This window comes from Cynoglossus semilaevis, chromosome 16 (assembly GCF_000523025.1).
Source record: "Cynoglossus semilaevis isolate Cse_v1.0 chromosome 16, Cse_v1.0, whole genome shotgun sequence".
NCBI classification, from domain to species: Eukaryota; Metazoa; Chordata; class Actinopteri; order Pleuronectiformes; family Cynoglossidae; genus Cynoglossus; species Cynoglossus semilaevis.
The window spans coordinates 6,831,634-6,853,845 of record NC_024322.1 but is presented as its reverse complement, the minus strand read 5'-3'; the positions used below and the strand labels follow the sequence as shown (position 1 = coordinate 6,853,845).

The 22,212-nt window shown below is 37.8% G+C and overlaps 1 protein-coding gene across 2 annotated transcripts in view; it reads left to right on the top strand.

Annotated features, from left to right (window-relative positions):
* The window catches only part of pdia5 (protein disulfide isomerase family A, member 5), a 45,891-nt gene that overhangs the window by 10,655 nt on the left and 13,024 nt on the right, over positions 1-22,212 (top strand). For both annotated transcript variants that reach the window (XM_008328333.3, XM_008328334.3), the window contains exons 4-11: positions 4,837-4,920; positions 5,070-5,115; positions 5,963-6,055; positions 7,146-7,206; positions 8,427-8,494; positions 12,783-12,874; positions 15,637-15,708; positions 18,483-18,619. In XM_008328333.3, the coding sequence (XP_008326555.2) occupies positions 4,837-4,920; positions 5,070-5,115; positions 5,963-6,055; positions 7,146-7,206; positions 8,427-8,494; positions 12,783-12,874; positions 15,637-15,708; positions 18,483-18,619 (653 nt within the window). The remainder of the gene's footprint in view (positions 1-4,836; positions 4,921-5,069; positions 5,116-5,962; positions 6,056-7,145; positions 7,207-8,426; positions 8,495-12,782; positions 12,875-15,636; positions 15,709-18,482; positions 18,620-22,212) is intronic.

The window sequence follows — 22,212 nt, the reverse complement described above, 5'->3', positions numbered from 1 at the left end:
TAATGCAAGGTTTAATAAAACATCCGTGATAGTCAGTGAAACAAAAGTAAATAATATTTGAGTACTTATATGGGTATTGTTTGTTTTTATAATACACACACTATTTTCTCTACACTACATGTCATCTCTCTTTCTGGAGCTAATCTATCTCCAGCCCACACTGCAGATGTGTTTACATTAGGGAAACACGAGATTCTCCCAAGATACCAGCATGTGTTGTTTTCTCTAAGCACAGCTTGCTTTTCTCCCAAGTGATTTCATTTTTGGCTTGTTGTTGTTTTTGTCTTTCCTACTGTTAAGTTCATCCTGTTTTCTTGTCGTATTTATTTATGTTTTTTATTTACAAAAATCAGTTTTTAATCCAAATGACAAAAATTATGACGGGAAAAATGTTAAGAAAAATATGCAAAACTATTCAAAATGTTCCTTAATAGAGCTGGATTTTATTTTTTTTCTCCATTTCTGTACATCATGAAAGTTGTAGAAAGTGTCTAGAGTTACTTCTAAAACTTGGGGAGGCCGTTGTCCTCATTATTATTACATTATTTTGGGTTTAGTCTCTCACAATCTCATTGTCAGTCAGTGTGTGGTGGTATTTGGTATTTCAAGCTTGAAATGCTATGGTGAAATAAACACTTTGTCCATATTGCATGTCTGTGTATTAGATCAACGATAATCTGATAGATAGATTTAATCTGATTCATTTCACAAATTAATTATTAAGAGGTTATGTTTTAATTTTTGCAGTTTCTTTTTTTATTCTGGGAGAACGTAGTATTATCTCTGCCCTCATCTCCATCAGTCACAGCGTGCTGGAGAATGTGTTAATGTTAAGCAAAGATTGATAGAAGGCCAGATTCTCACCAGGGGAGTTAGAGTGAGGCGGGTTCATCTCCGCAGGACACAAGTATCTGATGCCAGGCTCTGAAGCAATGCTTTGTTGGGTTCGGTATATTTCTCTACCATCTTAAATGGAGCAGCTCCAAATGGAAACCCCAGCTGAGAGCTCATGGTGGCCACAGGGATTGAAAGTGGAGCACATATCGCAGCATGAGAATACTCATCCCTGCCAAGCAAGAAGGCCACCGAAGGCCACAATGACACAATTTGAACAGATGACAGGGGACTTGAGTGTTGGCCGACTGGGATGCAACCAGAGAGATGAATGATCTCATCCAGGACAGGATAGGGCAAGCTATATTATCTCCTATGAGCATTAATGACAGACGGACATTAACTAAGAAAAAACACTCCATGTCTGGATCAGTTTGAAGTGAAGTAAAGAAAATCAAAGCATGTCTTAGTCTCGGTTTTATCAAGGAGACTAGTCATATTCTTTGAATTAAACGAATCCTGACAAATAGCTATTTTCTTACTTTTATTCAAACTGATGTTGAAAATGAAAGAAAATAAAAGCTTTTTTGGTTCTTATTGTATCTGATGACCAAGAGGTGAACTACCCATGTAGACTCTATTTCTCTGCTTTTAGCATTCATTCCTTGTGGGTTGTTTTTTTTTTTTTTGTACATTTTTCTTGTACTGAGCACTTGCGGCTGCTCTACACTTTCTTGGCTTCATTAGTTAGGTGATTCAAGAGTCCAGCTTCGTCACTGGCTGATTCACTCAAACTGAAGTTGCAAAACATAATAGAATTGTTCTCCCCCTCGTCAGTGTTACTGTGTAGGTGTGATCAACCAAGTAACAATTTGAACAACTGGCCTGCACCCAAGGATGTGGCTTATTCATTCTTTCTCAACAGTCAGTCTTCTCTCTCAACGTTGGTCAATATTTAACTGAATAATCTGTAGTGTGGAATGCTAGTTTTTTGTTTTCAAATGGATGGGATACAACAGGATATATAATATGATATAGTAAAATACAATACTATATCTATTTGACTGTACAATACAACATGATAAGATAAAACTTCAAACAAATTAGGTTGGCAGACCTAGCAGCGACCCTCAAAGATGACACACAACATGAATGTGTCAACATGAATTGTAATTTACTAACATTAGATGTTCTTCTTGGGTTGAGTCTTTTCCAGACGTTGGTGCCATGAATTACTTTGGCATCAACTCGTGAAATTGGTGCATATAAATCAGATGATTAAGAAATGAAGTGTTAGAAATAAAGTTGACATTAAACTTTATTAACACAGTGTGTGATGCCTGGCACAGCTCCAAACCTGTAGCTGATTATACTCATTTCAGGATGAAACAAACAAAATTACAATTTTTTAATTTTTTTTTTTATTGCTTTGGCAGTAGTAGTAGTAGTGTTAGTGGCGTATTCATTAATCAGCTTCATCTTCTATTTTTTAATTAATCATTCTTGTGTAATGTTTTGGATCAATAGTTAAAAAGTTACACGTCAGCAGAAAAGTCAGATTGCTTGGTGTAAAAACAAGCAGGAGATCAGATGCTGAACTTCTGTACCCCCGCTGGGGGTGAAAAATAAATTATTTTCTAGATTTTGTAGCTTTATTGAATCAGTCACTCAAGAGGCTACGTTTATTGAGAGCAAGTTTACTAATCATTGTCGTCTACTAAAATAACATAATTGAATTATTTTTTATTGGTTGGACTTCTAATATTTGTCTCTGTTTGGTTTCTCTTCTATGGAAGGTAACTGAATGTCAGGTTCCTGGACAAAACCAAAAACCAAAACCAAAGGTCTACGACACATTTACAGTTTGTTGCTGATTATGGACATAAATCTTGATTGGCAATTAAGGAAAAATATCCATATGATTTGAGCATGACTTTTGTCTATTATTTGAAGTAGAACAGAGCAGGCATCAACTCGTGAAATTGGTGCATATCACCCATCTATCTACCCTGCCAGTAAAAACCAGGTGTAAGCGTATCCCTCGATGTGATGTCCTCACTGTGTCACACACAGCTGTGCCACCTATAGAGTTTAACACTGCGTTCCAGTTCATTGCACATTTATTGGGATCTGACTTAAGAGATACGAAATATTGGTACTGGCACTAAGTGCAATAAATGAAAATACATTTACTTGTATGGGTTAGTTGAATGGTATTGTGACAACCCTACGAAAAACCTAAATTCTACTGTGAAAAGACAGACATTTGAATTAATAGTACAGCAACCAGACAAGACTTTACAGCTGAGCACAGGCCGAGCGAACTGGAATGAGTTGCAGTTTTGAAGGAGAGATGAGCAGCACAACCTGGTCTGACTCTGACCTTTGGAGCAGACCTTTGTTCTGCTCAGTTGACGTGCATTTATGCAATGAATAATATTCTCCTGCTTCTAGTTTTCCTCTTGTTTTCTTGACAAAATGTGCCAATCTTCATATAAAGCTTTTTGGGAGAATTAAATTCTAATGCTAATTCTGGCAGTCTTTCAAGGTGTAAGAAGCAGCAGACTGGTTTTGCTTCGGTTGATTTTTCATCCAGTCTAAACAAGTGTCGAGGTCACATCTGCTCCTAGTGTGTGCCCTGTCTGGCGCCATCTGCCTTTTTGATTCAGCAGTATATGGCAATAAGCACAGCCAGGACTTGAAGTGAATCTGTACATGAACATAAAGATTTACTCTTTCTCTTATAATGCACAACTACACTAAACATTTATTTGCTTGGCTGAGGAGCCATAATTGAATCCCTCCTCTTTGAATTTCTTGGCAGAGGGTTTTCTCTTCAGCAGAATTTGCCTCTGTGCTCCACGCTCTGAATTAATACGAATTTGCACTGCCTTTTTATTTCGGAAGAGAAACAGTGCTTCATGCTGCTCATAGCGCCTCATTGTATCAAGTGTGAAGTATGTGTAGGTGGTTCCATGCATATTTATTTCCTTTCCTGCTGCAGCCTTTTTCAATTATAGAAACGAACCACTAACAAACACACGATGTTTGTTTGCAAAAACACCGCCGTGCCGGTTGAGTAAACAGTACTGTGTTCCTCTGGCTTATCTTGCTTGTTTGTGGAAACTCTAAGAACTCAAAAGTAGAGCAGCTGTTTACTGTAGTCTGCACTTGATTAGATTGATTTGAAATGATGATGCAGTTTGGAAGTTATGTCTTGGTGCAGCCTCTTTTGTCTACCTTCCATAATTCATGTCAGATCAGAGTGAATACAGAAATGTGTAGGAAGAAAGCAGATGGAATGGGAAAACATATTTGTACACAAATCCATTGTTAGATGGTTTGTTTTAATTCTTTACCATAACAATACAAAAAAGTAAAATTCGAAGTAGGATAACCAAGTGAGTTAGCAAAGTTAGCAAAATGGCTAAAATATCACATGGCTAGAACATGATCCAAAACTTGCTACATAGCAAAAAATCAAGCTTCATCCCTAATATAGATTAGCTTACACTTTCCTGACAGTCGGTTAAAGACAATCAGTATCTAAAAATAGCAGAGATATAAATTAGCAGTAAAAGTTGTATTTATTGCTTTATTTATTGCTTTCCTCGTTAGCTTAATATTAATTAAAGGATTGCCAAAAAATTTGGAGATCAAATCAGCAATGGCCAAATAAAAAATGCATAAAGTAGCAAAAAGATGGCTGAAAAGCTACGATTTAGTTTTTATTATATATCAATTTATACGTTAAATATAACTAAGTGTGGCCAAAAAAAGGCAGAAAATACTTGATGTCTGCCAATAGACCTAGAAATTTGCCAAACCTGACCATGGCTAAGATAATAATAGTTAAATTCTGGCAAAAGCAGCTGAGGATAAGATTAGACATAAATAGACATAAATATATCATATAAAACCAAGTATAAGTGATTGGACGTGTTTTAATAACCGCAGTGTTTGATTTTAAATCATATTTTTTATCTTTGTTGTTGTTTTCAGAGACTCTGAAGGCCGTAAGCTCTGTAAGAAAGTGAAGGTGGACCCCAGCTCCAAACGTGGAGGAGCAGAGCTGCTACATTACAAGTCAGTGACCAGCATCTCCACTGGCTGTCAAACACAGTTACAGTCTTCCTTACACTTCACTGCTAATGGAAAATTCCTACCACGTTCCCAGCAGGAGAACCATGTTATTCACCGTGTTGTCCTGCTGTGATCCTTTCTGTTTCTTTCAGAGATGGGACGTTTCACACTGAGTACACCCGACCAGAGACGTTCAAGGTACAGGCTCTGCATTTGTAACGTTCACCTTCAGCTCCACCATACCACAGTTATTAACTGTGATTAAGAAAAAGTGTAAATTGCTCGCTTCTAAATCACTTACGAGGCAGTCGCGACTTACTGACGGAGTTGAAATGATGATAATTAGGAATATTATACGGCTGTGTGTGTGTAATCCAGACATATTTTCACAATTACCACCTTATATTCCCCTACTGTTCCCAGAGACACTAACCACATAAGTAATGTTAATTTTTCAACCTTCATAAATGTAATCTAAATTAAATAGAAGTGTGTTTCTGTGTTTGTTATTTCCTTCTGTCAAAAACATAACAGCGGAAAATTATTCCGTTTGTACTTCCTGTTACTCCTAGGGTGTTTGCTACACTCATATCTCGGCGAGATGAATGGCTCAGAGAAACAATAAGACACCAATATTCTCAGTTTGAAGCGTGACATAGTAATCCCAACAATAACAACCTAATGGTTAAACATTCCATCTGTGTCGACACTGTCACTGTAACGACGCAGCCATAATGAAATATTTCCTGCTGCCTCCTCTGCAGGCCTTTGCTTCACTATATTTACAGGAATCTTTTTCTAGCTCATTACCAGACACTCGAATCTACTGAAATAGCTCAGAAGCACAAGCATGTTGATCTATACTGTACAAGCTTCCATCTGGCACTGCCTGCAGGAGTGACTTCTGTCACACTCCTGTAAATCCTCCCCCACTGCTCTACTGTTCACCAGATAAAAAGTTCCTCTGTTGACATACTTGTATCTTCACTGTTCTGCTTTTAAGAACACACAAATAAAAATTCTGACACTGTTTTCTGTTCTACAGTCCATGGTAGCGTTTTTAAAAGACCCGTCTGGGCCTCCACTTTGGGAGGAGAACCCAGAGGCCAAAGACATTGTTCATGTTGAAACAGAAAAGGTAAGTAGTTTCTTCGACACAGAGAATTAAATTACACAATAAAATGAATAAATTTTGGTTAAAGATGAACCAATTTAAATAAGTGTTGCCCACTGAATTAATTTTTAATAAATTGCTGAAGGAGTTATGACATCACAAGGTAGAAGACGCTGAAGGCTGTCAGTTCAGTTCATCTATGGATGATTGAGCTTGAGTTTCGTCACCAGACTGATAAATACCTGATTGAACAGCTATTAGAAAATTTAGACAATACCTTTCTTTAGTCTTCTTTATTCAGCAGGTTAATTGCCAATAAGTTTGGGTATAACATTGGGAATAAAAGAAGCATTCATCAAAGGCTCAGTGTTAGCACTCCAGGAAGATTCATGGCTCTCGTTTTATTTCTGGCTTTGGTGAGATCTTATAAACTGGAATTTTCAGTGTGATCTCAGCCTTTAATATACTCCTGAAGCTGATTCAGCACCTGGTGCATATCTGCTACACCAAACAGTAACTCCTAAAAAGCAGCCTATCAGGGCTGTGTCTCCTTGTCCTTGTCAAACGGCAACTTTATTTGTAAAGCTCTTTTGCAGCAAGGTCAAAATTGTTCGTTAGTTTCTCAAACTTTCTGTACATTTAGTTACCTCCTGACAACCTGTGTCACTCACAGATGACAGATTTTCTGCATTTTGAAAGCTCTTTAACTTAATGAACAGCAGCTCTGGCAGTTTTTGCCCGCCCGTCTTCTCATGCCTGGAGGCTTGATGAACATGTCAACAAGTGATTTTGCTGACAGTAGGCTTTCTAGGAAGTAGCTGAGCTCATGTAGGAGATGATGAGGGGTAGTTACCAGTATGGGGGCATATCTTCCTGGTGTTCTATTAATAAAGTACATTGGGGTTTTTTTTCCTTTTTAAGCAACTGTTGAAGTAGAATTGGAAGTTTGAAGAGTTATTTTACAGCTCTCGGAGAGAAAACTAACCTGTAGGAAATTAGGAATTCAGTTTGTCTTCTATGAATGTTTGCCAGATCATCTTCACCTTCACACCTTCAGCTACAGCTTTATTTTTGAAATGATAAAAATATCATCTGGTTTCAAATTATTTTTAAGGATTTCAGAAAGCTGCTGAAGAAAGAGGAAAGACCAATCCTCATGATGTTCTACGCTCCCTGTGAGTATTTGTTTAACATAGAGTTCAGTAACAGATTTGGTTTCACTGATGGTAAAACAGAACTTAGGTTTCAGCTGGGTGCTTGAAAACATTACAAGTGCTTTAATTATAATGGTATGATTGGAAAACCGCACTTGTATTCATTGTGCAGAGAAAAAAACTAAATTGTCCATTTATCCACTCATTAGTTCTAGAAATAACTATAATTAAAAAAAACAGCCAGAAAAACTAAATCTTGACAAAACATGTTAAACACAACCCATTCATTGCTTTAAAACTAAGACAGTGAAGAAGACGTAGCTGAATAAGTCCATTTTCAACCTAGCGTATGTGGAAGGATAACTAATGTTTACACTAAAATGGCTGAAATTTAGCATGAATATAGAGAAATGGTGATTTTGAAAAATCTGAAAATGCATCTGAAAAGTTTGTAAAAGGTTTTCACAGCATGTAAAAAGGTCTGAATGATCTTCGGAAACACTTGATCAGCAGAAACTCTGTTGTCCACGTACTGTACTGAAGCGTGTAAAACGAGTCTCTGTAACTGAGAGTTTACAGGACGTGGACGTGATCAATAAAATGACTTGTACTTGGCAATACCGCAATATCACAGTCAATACTGTGATGTGTTTTTCATACCTCGCAAAACACTTCCTCATCTTACATCACAGCTTTTCAGTCACAGTCGAGAGGAGGATGATTGAATGAATGAATTACATTCTCCTGATTTGTCCAATTATCGTTAGTTTGCACAACAAACATATTGACTATGTATCACAATATATTAAATTCAGTGTAGAAGTCTAGTAAATAATATGAATCTAAATCTATTAATTTTACTGCTTAAATACTCCTAGACTAGAGAAGCTAATAATGATGATGAAAAGTTGAAACGATTGGCTAAACGTTAGCCTAAATACTAGAAACTCTCCTGTTCCAGCATTTCTTGTAGACAAACCTATGTTTTGACAATAGGAAGTCATCTTCTGCTGTTGCTCATTAGCACAAACATGACAGCGTCTCTTTTACCTATTGTACCGATTTATTACTGCTAGCAGCCTTAACTTATATCTCTCAGCACAATGGTGGAAGAATATTTCCCCTGGCAGATAATTAGAAAGGTTCTGACAGTCATATGGATGCTGTTAGAGTTTTTGGTTTCCATGTATTCCTTTTCTTCCTAATAACCTCTGCTGCTCTGTTTTGTATTTTGGCTGCAGGGTGTGGCGTATGTAAGAGAATGCAGCCCATATTTCAGCAGGCAGCCACGGAGACAAAGGGAAAATATGTAAGTTTGCACAAAGTTTCCTCCTGCTCATGGGGTCCTGCGTCTCATGGCTGTTGCTGCCTTTGATCTGCATTTGCAGGGATTAGATGAGATTTGTCAGTGTCAAATGTCTGGATGGTTGAATTGGCATTCTGTAAGAGTACAGTCTATCAGCCTAATCAAAAAAAGCTTTTCCTGCTCATAAGTCCTCTCACAAGAAGAAGATGTAAGCAATTCCTGTGCCAGAGGTTTTGATTTAGCAGAATCATAAAAACCCAGGTGGTCTTTATTGTCCTTTTAGATGCTTGGATCCAGGCTCCACTGTTGTGTAATGTGTGTTTTGGTTTACTCTGACACACCAGATATTACAGGAGATCAGTCCAAGACTACTTGTTCATCCCATTTTTCTCTAGAGTTACATTTTTTATGGTTACTCTACACTCTGATCTTTACAATAGAGCGATCGCAGAAATGATACAGAACACAAGTCTCATAAGGAGGGAAAAAAAAGTCCATTAACGTGATGTCCCTCAGTTCTGTTAAAAAAAGTGGGACAATTCATACCAATTGTTAGGACAGTAGGAAATGGTTTTTTTAGTGAGAATATTTGCAACATTTTCCTGTATGTAGAGACAAATGTACTTTCTGTTAAAATTTGAATTAGGCATTGTACCCTATCTTTGTCACTACATGATAAATCATTACTGTGTATTCTGTAACCTTTTCTGGTCCCTAAAGCAGAACATATTATGCAGATTAACTTGAATAAAAAACACAAAGAATCACAGCTGGTTTCTTTACACATCTGTTTAACAGTCCTAGTATGAGCAGATGGTTACCGTTTCTTTGAACAGTCCTAGTATGAGCAGATGGTTACTGTTTCTTTGTTTTTAAGTGGTAATGAGCCACTGCATGCTGGGCCCAACACTTTCACCCAGTGAAGACCTGAGGACTGTCAGGTTTGGTAAACTGGTCTAAACTGATATCAGTCCAGCAGTCGCATCAAAAGCAACAATCTAGTCAGTTATCTAAACTAGCACGTAAGGTGTAGTGAGAGACCCCAGAGACGTAAATATGTAAACCGAAACCCTGATGAAGACGATTTGGCATAACATCAAAAGATTGTTTAAAAGACCCAAACCCTCAGGGCTTCTTTAGATCTTTACAGGAGTGGATTTTAATTGAAAGGTGCTTTTTGGTAAAAGGTAAAGAAGTCTGGCGACAACAGCTGAACTTTATTTTGACATTTGTCAGAGTAACTTTAAAGAATAGAAATGTAGTTTTACGTTTAGTAGAAAAGCTGAATTGTGAACACAGCAACACACAGCAAAACTTTTTCATGTTTCATTAAAAATGTACAGGTTTCAGATTGAAAAAAATTAAATTGTCCTCCATTTGGAAAGCCTGTCATTTTAACTAGGTTGTGTAAACACTTTATCAATATTGTTTGAACAAACATAATTTTCTTCTTTGTTACTGAAAAAGACAACTTCGGTCAGGTTCATGTCCTTCAAGTTCAATTCTCAAGCTTTAATAGAGATTGAATGTCCGGTCTGCTTGGTGTCAGTGTCTACTTCTAAAACTGTTCCCCATGGTCGTCACATTATTGAATTCTCAGCAGTACCACAGGAAGTCCACAGACCTGTGTTTTAGTTCACAAACTCTAATGTTACAATAAGAAGCAGCTGGTCCTGGATCAGTGGGGCTAATATCTCTCCTCTTCATTAACATTCCCTCAGCCTTAAAAACAGTAAATGTACAAATCCTAAAGTAAAGCGCTGAGATTCCACTGCCTGTGGATACGCGGTGTTTGTTTCACAAACCATAAATTGTTATTCAACCGCTCATTTGTTTGACGATGATACTGAACCTACAAGCATTGAAATATGGGTGTGTTGGTTTTTTCTGAGGCTATGAAAAAAGATTGGTAGTTTGCCCAGTATTAGCGAAGATTAATAGCCCTGCACTAAAGCCAGAGGTTTGATTTCAAGATTGGTTTTTAGCCAGAGTATAAACTTAAGAACACATTTTCCCCCTGTTGATAGAGACACAGGAACGAGAACATTCTGAAGTTTCTCATCTGAATTAATAGACCTGACGTCGCTCCAGTAAAAAGGCTGTTCTGTTACTGGGTTTTTATATCTTTATTGTCTAATCGGTTCTGAGTTGGCTTTAGTTTCTGCATATTTATATTATACAGTAGATTATAGGTGTTTACCCAGTCATCCTTTTGTGGTGTCTGAAACTTTGTGTTACATTTACAAAACCACAATACAATTAAAAGTATTTAGAACATAGAACACTCTATTATTTTGTGTATAATCAATAGAGTTACACAGTTGAGGTCACTGCTCCGTGGCTCTCCCTGGTCACTTTTCCCTGGTAAAAAGCACAATGTTCTGTAGCCTTATCTTACTTCCGGTACTTACTGATTTACTTTACTCTGGATACAAACAACAATTGTTCAAAATCTACCTTGTGCTTTATAGAAATGGCGATGATGATAGTTTTAGGCGATAAGAAGTTCTTTATTTGTCCTACGGTGGTGAAATGCACAGCGTTAACAGCAGCAGAGTACAGTACAGGGTGTAAAGAAGTAAAGTATAGCGTAGTGTTTTAGCCATAGAGATATTAGCTTGCTGTTTCTTAGATTTTATAAAGGTTACTTTGAAATACTCCAGGTCAAAGAAAATATAACTGAAATAATAATTCAACTATTGCATATAATAAAAACAAAACAATGTGAATAATAACGGTCAAGCGTTTTTGAACTATATAGTTATTAAATTTTACTACTAAATAAAATTCAATAAGAGCCACACACAAATTTCAGACATTTAGATGAAGCCATTAGTGCAGTCTATGAAGTATAAATTACTGTAGTTATATTACAGAATTATATAGAATTAGTTTTTTTCATTGGAAAAACACAAAGTTATATAATAAGATGTATAATGTTGTACTATAATTGGGAAATAAACAAATATTAAAAGTGGGAACAGCACATCACTTTTTAAGTCCTGGATATATTTGTAGATATTTTGGTTTTGAACAAGGCACACAAGGCAAAAGACTTTCTCTGAACACACAGCGTGTGTTCAGAGAAAGTCAGGGAAGTTGCTGGTGTTTTATTTATATATATTATAGAAATGTCTGTGCGGGAGAACTTTTCCACATATTTATCATATATTTTCCCCTCCAGCTTTGCGTTGAGTCTAGGAACTTTTATTGTTATGTTGGTCAAAGTTGTGCTCAAAGTTACTGACTCTTACTGAGTGTTTGGTTTTATCACAGTACGGCGTCATTTCTCCCCTCCTACTATATTTGTCTCTGCTGCTGTAATCACGAAATAGGAGAAAAATGTAAAACATTGCCCAGTATTTTTTATATACCACATTTTATAGAGAAAGAAATATTCATATTTTAATACTGTTGTTGATTATCTTTGTTACTGTCACTCAGGAGAGAACTGTATATGTAATATACTTCCCTGATTATTTTTTTTCAACACCCAAAGTTCACATTGGATAATGTTGGTAATTGTGCAAATTTTGTGTTGGCTTTGTGCTTCGTCATGTCTGAACCACAGGGTCTGACAACTTTATCCTGTTCACAGATAACATAACAGTTAGAGCCTGTGCTGTCAGTGCTTAGCCGCGAGCTGAGAATCAAGTGTGCCTTGGTGTTGTATTGTATCTTGTATGTGTTGTCTGTTGTTGCTGATAAGATTGCGGTTGTTTTATAACGGGTGTCAAAGCAAAGTCTTTGTCCACAGGGGCGCTGACTAAACATATGACAAATTACTTTTTTTTTTAATTAAAAGTAAAATTCAACAGTGCATTTAGAAGCCTCACCTTTTTTTACTGTATGGATCACTGCACTCACTGTTATTCCTTAGATCCACCTTTGAGACAAAAGCCACTTCAGCCAAACACTGGATAAAATGTTTAAACTTTTCCTTTTTTATTCAATACCGTGGTTTTGCATCTGACTTTTTCTTTCAAAAAAGGGACTGAGTTATAACAAGATAGCTGAGGTAAATTGTCTCTGTGTCACTTTATTAAATTGCCATCAAAGATGGTGTTAGATTCTGCCTTTTCATCAATATTAATTGGATCTCTGTTCCTGCACAGCGGTGTCTCCTCTCATGCTTTGAGTAATTCATCTTTAAAGTTTAGAGCCTTTTTTGATGACAACTAACCTGCTCTGATGTTTCATGTCCTTTGCTTTTGTCTCTCCTCCTACATTTATCTTTACCTCACTGACAACCCAAACCTATTTTTCTTCCTTTTTGTTTTTGGTTTTTAAGGTTCTGGCAGGGATGAATGTGCATCCAGCCGAGTTTGACGGCCTCAAGCAGGAGTACAACGTCAAAGGCTACCCGACCTTCTGCTACTTCGAGTGAGTCCCATCCTCTTAGAGTCTCACTTTAAGTTTTTTCTTCACTTCCAAGGCTGTGGACAAGTTTGTATGGTCCCTTCAAAACGTCACAGTGGTCTAGGCTCCTTAAAACACCTTGATATTAAGATGACTGGCTCAGAACTTATAACAAAAGTCTCCAACAAGCTTTATGTTATAGTTGTTGTTTTTTTTGGTTTTTTTTTTTGAAAGGTAAAAACGAAGGACAGGATCAAGAGTTTTTTGTGGATCTTTGTGTTTTTTCTGTAACTGTTTTACAGTTATTTCTATTCAGAAATGTTTCAAATATTTGCTTGCAGGTGTGTGAAATGGAGTGGTACCACTTGAAAAGTTGGGGGCAGTGTTGCACAGTATGAGTCATTTGCACCCATAAATGAACCAGCATGAAGAAAACAAAAGTGGTGAAAAAAAGGGAGAAGAATTCTCAGTTCCAACCCAGTGCTGTACTTAATGTTAGCACAGGACAAGACAAAACAAGATTTTTTGTGTGTTACCTTCTCAGCTGAAGTGTCTCTCTTTCAGTCTCTTGAGAAAGTAACATGAATATTTTATAGAATCTGTGCTTTGTTTGGACCACAATTAGCAGTTTGAACTCAGTAGTGCATATCTTAATCCAACACAGGGAAAAGTGAAGCAAATATGATTTATTTTCATATTTTACAACACGCTAAAGTGATATATGTGGAAGCATGTGCAAGTTAATAAAACATGTGGCAGACAGCACAAGCTCACATACTGTACACTCACATTTGTTTATTGCTGTAAACACAGACGTGTGTGTGTGCGTGTGTGAGACTGATGGTGTTGGTTAAATACAACCAGCCCTCAACTGAAACCTGTCCCTGTCCTTCACACGCTCCTCATATTTACAGCGTGGCTGTGTACGTCGTCTCCTGACGTCTGCTGCTCCGTGTCGTCTCCAGCGCCGACTTTATCAACACCATTTTCTCATTAAACACTCTCTCCTTCCGTCTGGCCTTTTAATTGGACTGGGACTGATTAAGTGCCTCTGTGGTTAGTGCACTCTACCCGTGTGTGGCAGTGTGTTTGTATTGTGTAAACCTGGGCACATGCTGTAAGTGTACAGCTCGGGCCGAGCCAATCTGTTAGCCAGGAGCACATTAGTGTCAGCACAGGACTGGCTAACGACCATCCCATCCCATTGGTTTCAGTAATGAGCTCCTCGCTGATAAACGGCAGCTAATCACTGCACAGCAAATCGGCATCAACGTCCACTGCAGTTATCTCGTCTCTGCACGCGCCGTTCAAGGTCTTCCACCTCTCCCTTTCCCACGGATGTTAAAAAAATTAAATAAATAAAAGCCTCTAGGCACAAGTGTGTATCTTGGCTTCTATCTTTTTATATACATACGTAAAGAGCAGGGTTTTTTTTTCTTCTTTGTTATTTTTTGTCCTTAAACAAAGAAAACAACGTGACATTTATTTCACATTTTCTCCACCTGATTTACAAGCTTTCAGTGTACTTTACAGCAGCGGTGATAAAGCTGGAACATCCAGAGTTGGTCATAAATTACGGTGATTGAATTCTGTGCAGCCACTCTCCACCAGAACTGGCTTCATTTAAAATTAAAAGTTTTTAGCTCCAAATCTAGTATATATGTTTTTTTGTTGTTGTTTTTTTGCGTGTATGTGTGAGCGTGCACGTTTGTGCTTGTGCAGTTGTGCTTAACCTTTAATAGTGTCCAGAGTGTCTGCAGTCCCTGTGTTTATGGAATCCCACCGCAGACTGGTTGTTACTGACACGGGCTTTAACTTTAGCCTCAATTTTTCAGGCTTTGTTAAGTCACAGCAGATAGAGAAGAAGAAGTCATTACTACTTTCTTTTCTCTTATGACACAATTTCTACCTCTCTATTTTCTATAGTTTTACGATTGTTACCTTATCACTGTTTTAAATTTAATCTCATTGTGTGTTTAATAACTTTGATTATGTAGCTGATTATTACCACTTTGCGATAATTTAATAATTATTGCTAATTATCGATAATTTTTTTCTTCATGTTTTATCACATATTTGTCCATATTTACATACATGTTTTTTTATTTTGACTATCATGTCTTATATTTATTAGACTCAGACATATTAGATGGTTACTAACATATATTTATAATATCTGAAGCTCCATAATCTTGTAAACATGTTTTTCACATAAAACCTTTAAATTACTGAAGTAGATTCCAGCTGTTGTGTATTTTCATGGAAAAAACTTAAACGTATTCCACTTGCACTCAAATTCAGTTCAGTCTGTTTTTTTTCAGTCGGGGCTCAGAGAAATGGTTTTGGTGCAAGGAATTGTATGCAATTGTATTTTATACAATGCTTTTGTGATGTGATTTGCCCTCATACTGTAGCTCGAAATTTGATATTGTACAGTATTGGTTACTGCTCTCTCTCTCTCTCTCTCTCTCTCTCTCTCTCTCTCTCTCTCTCTCTCTATATATATATATATATATATATATATATATATTCAGGGGGAAACACATGTTCTCCAGAGTAAACAAAAATGCTTCTATCCACAGAAAACACAGGCTGTAAATTTGTCGCAGCCATGTCTTGTGACATGTTGTACTGTTATGACATTAGATCACAGAAGTAACGTACAAAAGGCTTCCTGCAAAACATTTCTTCCACATAATTCACGTTGGCACAGGATCTGTTCCATGGCCGTGTTTGTTGCTGACAGATGGTATTAAAATCATCTCACTGTTTATTGTTTTCTTCAGGAAAGGGAAGTTCCTTCACCACTATGAAAACTACGGAGCCACAGCCAAGGATATTGCTGAGTGGATGAAAAAGTGAGTATGGTCCAAATCTGTGTGTTCACCCCTCAATCCTCCAAAAAAAGAAAAAGATGCTTTCACCAGAGGCTGAATTCACTGCTTTAGGGCCCATGTCTGTTTAATTTTAAATGAGAAAATTTCAGATCTTCTACTTCCCTCATAAATTGTCAAATAAATACTTTAGAAATTAGTGAAAGCCCTGTCATGTGTTTTTCCTTCTTGAACATTATTTTAGTTTTTTATTTTGGCTCAGAGCAGTCAGCCATTCTTGCTGCTTGCCGCTGGCCACCTCCCTGCTCTGTGTCTTCATAATATGTTGCAGCAGCGGCAGACTTGTCAAAAAATCAATTTTGATGACACTTAAGTTCACACAGCAGAGCTGCAGACAAACAGGCACACGACGTCTCTCCTCAGTACTCTTTGTTCACATTACTCTGCTGCTCACTTCGGGATCCACTCTCTGTTCAAAGCAGTTTACTTTCATTTGAAATAAAAAGTAAAAAAAAAAATTATGTATGGTGTAAAAATATGTGTGTGGAATTAGCCTGTGCTAAAAAAAAAAACAAGGACACACAGCTTTGACAGCATGTCTGAATGTTGCTAGTTGCAGCAGTAGGGATGGCTCGATACAACTTTTATGTTCGATTTATGCTTTTCCCCTCCAGCTACTGTTGCTGAGGCGATAGTGTTCCTGTTTATGGCATGTCACTCAAAGTTAAGTTGAGCATTTGGGCTCAGGTATCGTATCAGATGAGCTATAGTTGTTTGGGTTTTTTTTTCGATGGTTGGTCCTGAATTTTGACCATATCGAACTGATACCAATCCTGAGCATCGTATCGAGCCACCCCTAATCTCATCAGCCTGCAGCCTACCTGTGAAGTTTTTGACCTCAGACGAGATGCACAGCTTGTGTCAGGCTAATCAATTAGGTGGAAGGAACTGAGACAGAAAAAGACCAGAAACATTTTTTTTTTTTATTATTATTTTTTTTAAGAAATCCAAAAGCCGACAGCATTACAATTGGGTCTCATTCCATTGTTTCCAACACTTAAGAGACCTGAAGCAAACTCTGAAGTTGGTAAAAACATCCACAGGTTCCCAAGATAAAAGAATGAAATTGCTTGAAAATGTTTTATTTTCTGTTTTTTTTTAAAAAAAAACAATACCGCGTATTGTTCTTGGTGCTGATGTGGAGTTTGTAATTCCAGCTTCATGACGACGATGTCATGCAGCAGAGAAAAAATGTACATTGTTCTTTGTAACAATAACAGATTGAGTTTTACATTTCTTACATTTCAGTGGATCAATAAAAAACGTGGCTGTTGCCGTAATTGCTGCAAGAGCAGACTCACGAACAATCTGTCACATCCAGGGAAGGAATGCTGCCTTTGGCTGCTCCGGCTCAGCTTTTGCTTTTTTTTTTCCTCAGAGCTTTTGTTTTCTTTTTTGTTTTGTTCGTTTTTTTCGTCTATAAGTTGTTCTGGGAACACCCTGGACAGAACCATATGTGTTTTGGTCATTAAATCAACCATAAAACAGCTGTTTTTTCATCAAATCAAGACATTGTTTCATGCCTAAAAATTGTCTCTCACTGGGCTTTTTTTTTTTCACTTTCTGCTCTTGTCTCCCTCGTCTCCTTCCACACCCCGTTCACACCATTTTCTTTTCTCACCTTGCCTCATACTTTCTCCCTCCGACCTCTGCTTGACTCATTTTATACCTAGTCTCTGTCACCTCTCTTTTTTTTTTTTTTTTTTTTTTTTTTCACGTGTGTTAAGGGTCTGTCTGGCTGAAAAAGCTACTGCTGTCCACAGGGTAGCAACCAGAGGGCACAGAGCAGGGCTTTTACAGCTAACACAGGAAACGGAGCGAGACAAGCAGGGGATGTATTAAAGTGCTCAGCCATCGCCCTGGTGGACCCAGGCTTGTGCCACGGCTTGTTCAGAAAGGGGACATTTATAGTGGAAATAGTCAACAGACTGACAGCTCTGTCAACAATAATTTTATTAATAATTGAATTAAAAATGTCAGTGTTAATTTGGTAAAAAGGAACAAAATTTTGCATAATGTAAGACCTGGTTCCTGCAAGCCTCACCGCTTTTTCATTTTATATATATATATATAATATATATATATATATATAATATATATATATATATATATATATAATATATATATATATAATATATATATATATAAAGTTGAAGTTGTTCAGAGGTGTTTCTAAAATGCTTTGATTTGTCATGGCCACTGACACGTCAGAGCCTTTGGAACTCAACTGTCAGTACTAAACTCTGTGTCTCTGATTCTTTACTTTGTCTGCATTCCTGACTTCAATTCATATCCCTCAGGTTCTGATTTCACACTTCCTTTATGGGTTCACACTGGTCAGAATCCAAATGACTATTTTGTTCACTCAAACAAGACAGGCTAGAGACTAACAGTCAGTCTCAGGCCAGATTATCTTCAAAAAGGGCAAATTCTACAATAAATAGTTCTGTTAATACATTTATCATGTCCCCAATAAAGTTCAGGTTTCCTCAGTTGTTGTTTTTGTGAGCCCCATTTTTAAATGATGTATTTATATGGACTTATTCCTGGCATTGCTAGTCTATTTTGAGTCATCATAAAGGCGTGGTCATTGTTGGTCCAGATGCGTGTGTGTGTTTGGGTGGAGGGTGGATTACGTCTGTGCTGGATTCTGATTTATACCAATGAGGTTTTACGCCAACAGTCCGTCTGCTTTGTGTAAATGTTCCTAACCCTTTATTGTCCTCTTCCTGTTTCAGCCCTCAGCCTCCACAGCCAAAGACGCCTGAGGTGCCATGGTCAGAGTCCAACTCCGCGGTCTACCACCTGACTGATGAGACCTTTGATTCCTTCTTGGAGGAGCACCCTGCAGCTCTAGTCATGTTTTATGCCCCATGTGAGTAGGATCCAAAGTGTTTTTCATTGTAAAACATTTCAGTCAGAATTATAGTATACATAGCTGTGCATTTCCCACCGTGACATATTAAAATGTCCACATTAATTAATGACAGCAATGTATTTCATATACATTTTGCTGCTGAGATCTGCTGAAGTCAGCCTCCCTATCTGTTAGCATTCTGGCTCGCTCACGTTTTTATAGACTTTGCACTTGAAATTTGGCAGCGTGACGTCTATTAAACTTCCTGTTATTAGTCCTGTTTCCTGATTCAAACAACTGCATTTCACAGGGACAGCTCCGGGTAAAGTCTGATACAAAACATTAGCGTTTGCTGTGTAAGTCTGAAAGCAGCCTTGTCTCCGGCTGTAGCACAGAGCATCCATGTGGCTAACAAACAGCTGCTCTGCTCCACTCACTAAATACACAAACATTCCTGGAATCTGAGTTGCCCAAGTTTTCACCTTTTTTATCGATTAATCTACTACTGACTGGAGGTCCTAATTTACACAGCTCACAGACATTTTCACAGACAGGTTTAATTAAATTCTTGAGGCTCCAATTAGCTTAAGTGTCAGTTCTAGTTGCAGGTGACCATTTATGTTTTTTATTAAGTAAATACTTCCAGAGTAAAACATTTCAGTGGTGAAGAGAATGAAGTGAGAACAGCTGCAGTTGTCCTAAATGAAAGATACTGATGAGAACTTTTGTTATGATTGTTAGAGCCATAGATTGTGTAAGAGAAATGTACAAACTATTTTGGCTCAGCATTGTGACTGCTAAATTCCAGACTTGCTGCTCTATCAACAGCCTTACTCTCATTTGGTCGACCTGTTGTGCAAAGCACTTTGAGCGGTCATGATGAATAGAAAAGTGCTACCAAAGTACAGACCAATTATAGGATGGAGTCATGGAAAAACACCAGAAATATTCTGTGGCTGCAGAAGTGAAGTAGCTTTAGTTTCACCTTTGTGAATTCTGCCTTTATTTATAACGTAAGTAATCAATGTTGAGAAAATTCCCTGGTCTCGGTCATGACGTCCCAGTCTTCTCCTGTAGACCATGAAGTACAGCCATCGACCAAAATCAGCTCAAATCACAACAGTCTTTCAATCACCACGGTTACAATTTGTATGATTGAGTCACCTTTATATCCACTGTGTATTCTCAAGTATTGACACGGGCATGCTTTACATTTACGTCCTTAGTTTCTTATTTATAGTAAAGAGAAAGTTAACGTGCCAAGTATTTGCTAGGGGTAAAATGCTTTGACTCAACTATCAGGATTGATTTTTCTATTTAAAAGATCCAACCTAAGGGCATTTCATTGTGTTGGTGAATAGAAGTGACCCCGAAGTTTTAAATCATGCAAATGGATTGCCCCACTTGGAGACATTTTTGGTTACACAAATCTAATTTGCATTGCAGCCAATTCTCAGATCTTTTTAACTCCTGACCACATTGTGTCCTCTCTGCTTCCCCAAACATCTCATTTCCTTCCAGACCTCGTCTCAGCCTCACTAATAGGAAAATAATAGGATGGATAAATGCGTAGCTCTTTTCTGTACCTTTCGGTGCAATGATGATTCATTGTTTTTAAAATAATTCCCTTAAACACTTTGCTGCAGAGCCTTTCATTCCTGCAGGATGCTTCCAGCTCTGTTCTGTGCCCACAGCATAAACAACTCTCTCTGGCTGAAGCTGTTAACACTCACTGTGTGCTGCCAGACAAACTACGTCCACCTTTTTGTCATTCTTAACCTAAATCCTGAAATATATTCACTAATACATGAATTGTCACAATGTACCTCTGCCAGTTGGCTGCACAAAAATGGTTGTGATGAGGGTTGAATTTTTGTAACTGAGATCCAGGGAACTTGAGAAGCCAATTGACATCATTTTATGTGTTAGATCATTGTGTTTGGAATGTGAAAACAACTGTTATGCAAGAGAGACACATCATGATAGAGTGAATTGTTGCATGCAACCTCTTGGATAAGGCTTTAGTCTGTAAGTGGCTTCACAGTGGATCACTGTTCTTTTGTTTTAGCATTTATAGTATGCAGCAAAATAAGGTTATCTATGTATATATGTATACATACATATGTAAAGATACAGTATATATATATATATATATATATACTGTATATATACATATATATTAACAGCTGTATGTATATTGTATATATATGTAAATATATGTATATTATTTGGGTGTATATACATTTGTCACAGCTACACTGACGCTCGTCCCACAGTTGAGTCACCCAGTCTGCAGAATGCACACACTCACCTTCACAGACTCCAATCAAGGACACTTTGTCGAAACAAATTTCATCATATCCTTCTGTAGCAAACACAAAACACCTGCGATGCATATCACACACATATGCCACATAATGACAAACATTTATTTCAGTCAATTACACCGCATATCCCTCCATGTCTCTCATGCACACTGATCCTCAGCTTTGCTGCTTCAGTGCAGTTTCTTAATGGCCCTGCTGTCAGAGTGAGATTAATAGTTTTCCAACCACCGCCATCATCCTGCATATCTGTCCACAGCCTGGCCGTTCTCACTGTCCTCTGAACAGCGTCACTGGGGTCATTTACGTTGAAACGTGCGGCGTCAAAAACCAGACTTCTGGTTCAGAGTTCTGGAAGTTCACCTGACCGTAAATGAAACCTTTTCTCTGTTGGTGTTTTTGGGCAAAAGTGCAACAAAACATTGCACTTAGAGCTGCTGCGTCAGGCTGTATTTGATCTCATTTTAACACACCTCCTGACTCCACTTAGCAAGTAGCCTTGGAGAGGATGCATAGAAGTTTAACATTCATCAATTCAACCTCTAACATTTGCTGTAAAGAAAAGAGAGCTTGGTTGGCTCAATAGGGTTTGGCGTACATCAGTTTTCATTACTGCTCCCGTGGCGCGGGGCCAGTGTGTATATTCCCCTGATTCTGATCCATTGTACCCCACACTTCATCTGAATCAGCACAATTTTCGTGGGGTTGTTCACACAGGCACACACACACACACACTCAGACACTAGCGTCCTCATGCACATCTTGTTCTGAATGCACAGCAGGGCGGACGCAGAGCACAGGACATACATTTGGGTTTTCTCTCCTACTCATCACTTTTGAAGGGTCAGACGTTGTCCTTTTTTGTCACGCTCTTTTTGTATTCAGCCTCAACACAATCTGCATGATCATACACTACAGTGATTCAGTCGAAAGGGAAGCAGCTTCTTTCTCCCCACAAGGCATATCACACTTGATTTATAGCCTGCATCACCAATGGATTTTATGTTGAAGAAAAGATTTTCTGAACTGTTATGACAAGGGCAATTTACCATGTCTGGAAATGAACCAAGTTTGTTTCATGCATCCGTGCACCGCACGCGGTGAACACACGCACAGAGCTCATCCTTGATCATTCTTGATCAAACAGCATATTCATTTCTTTTTAAGACAAAATATCCCCCCTACTGTCTAGGACAAAGTATTTAATATACATATCTCTATTTATATCTAAGAATAAACCGTCTGTCAATCTGCTAATGCAAGATTAAATATACTTCACAACAGGGT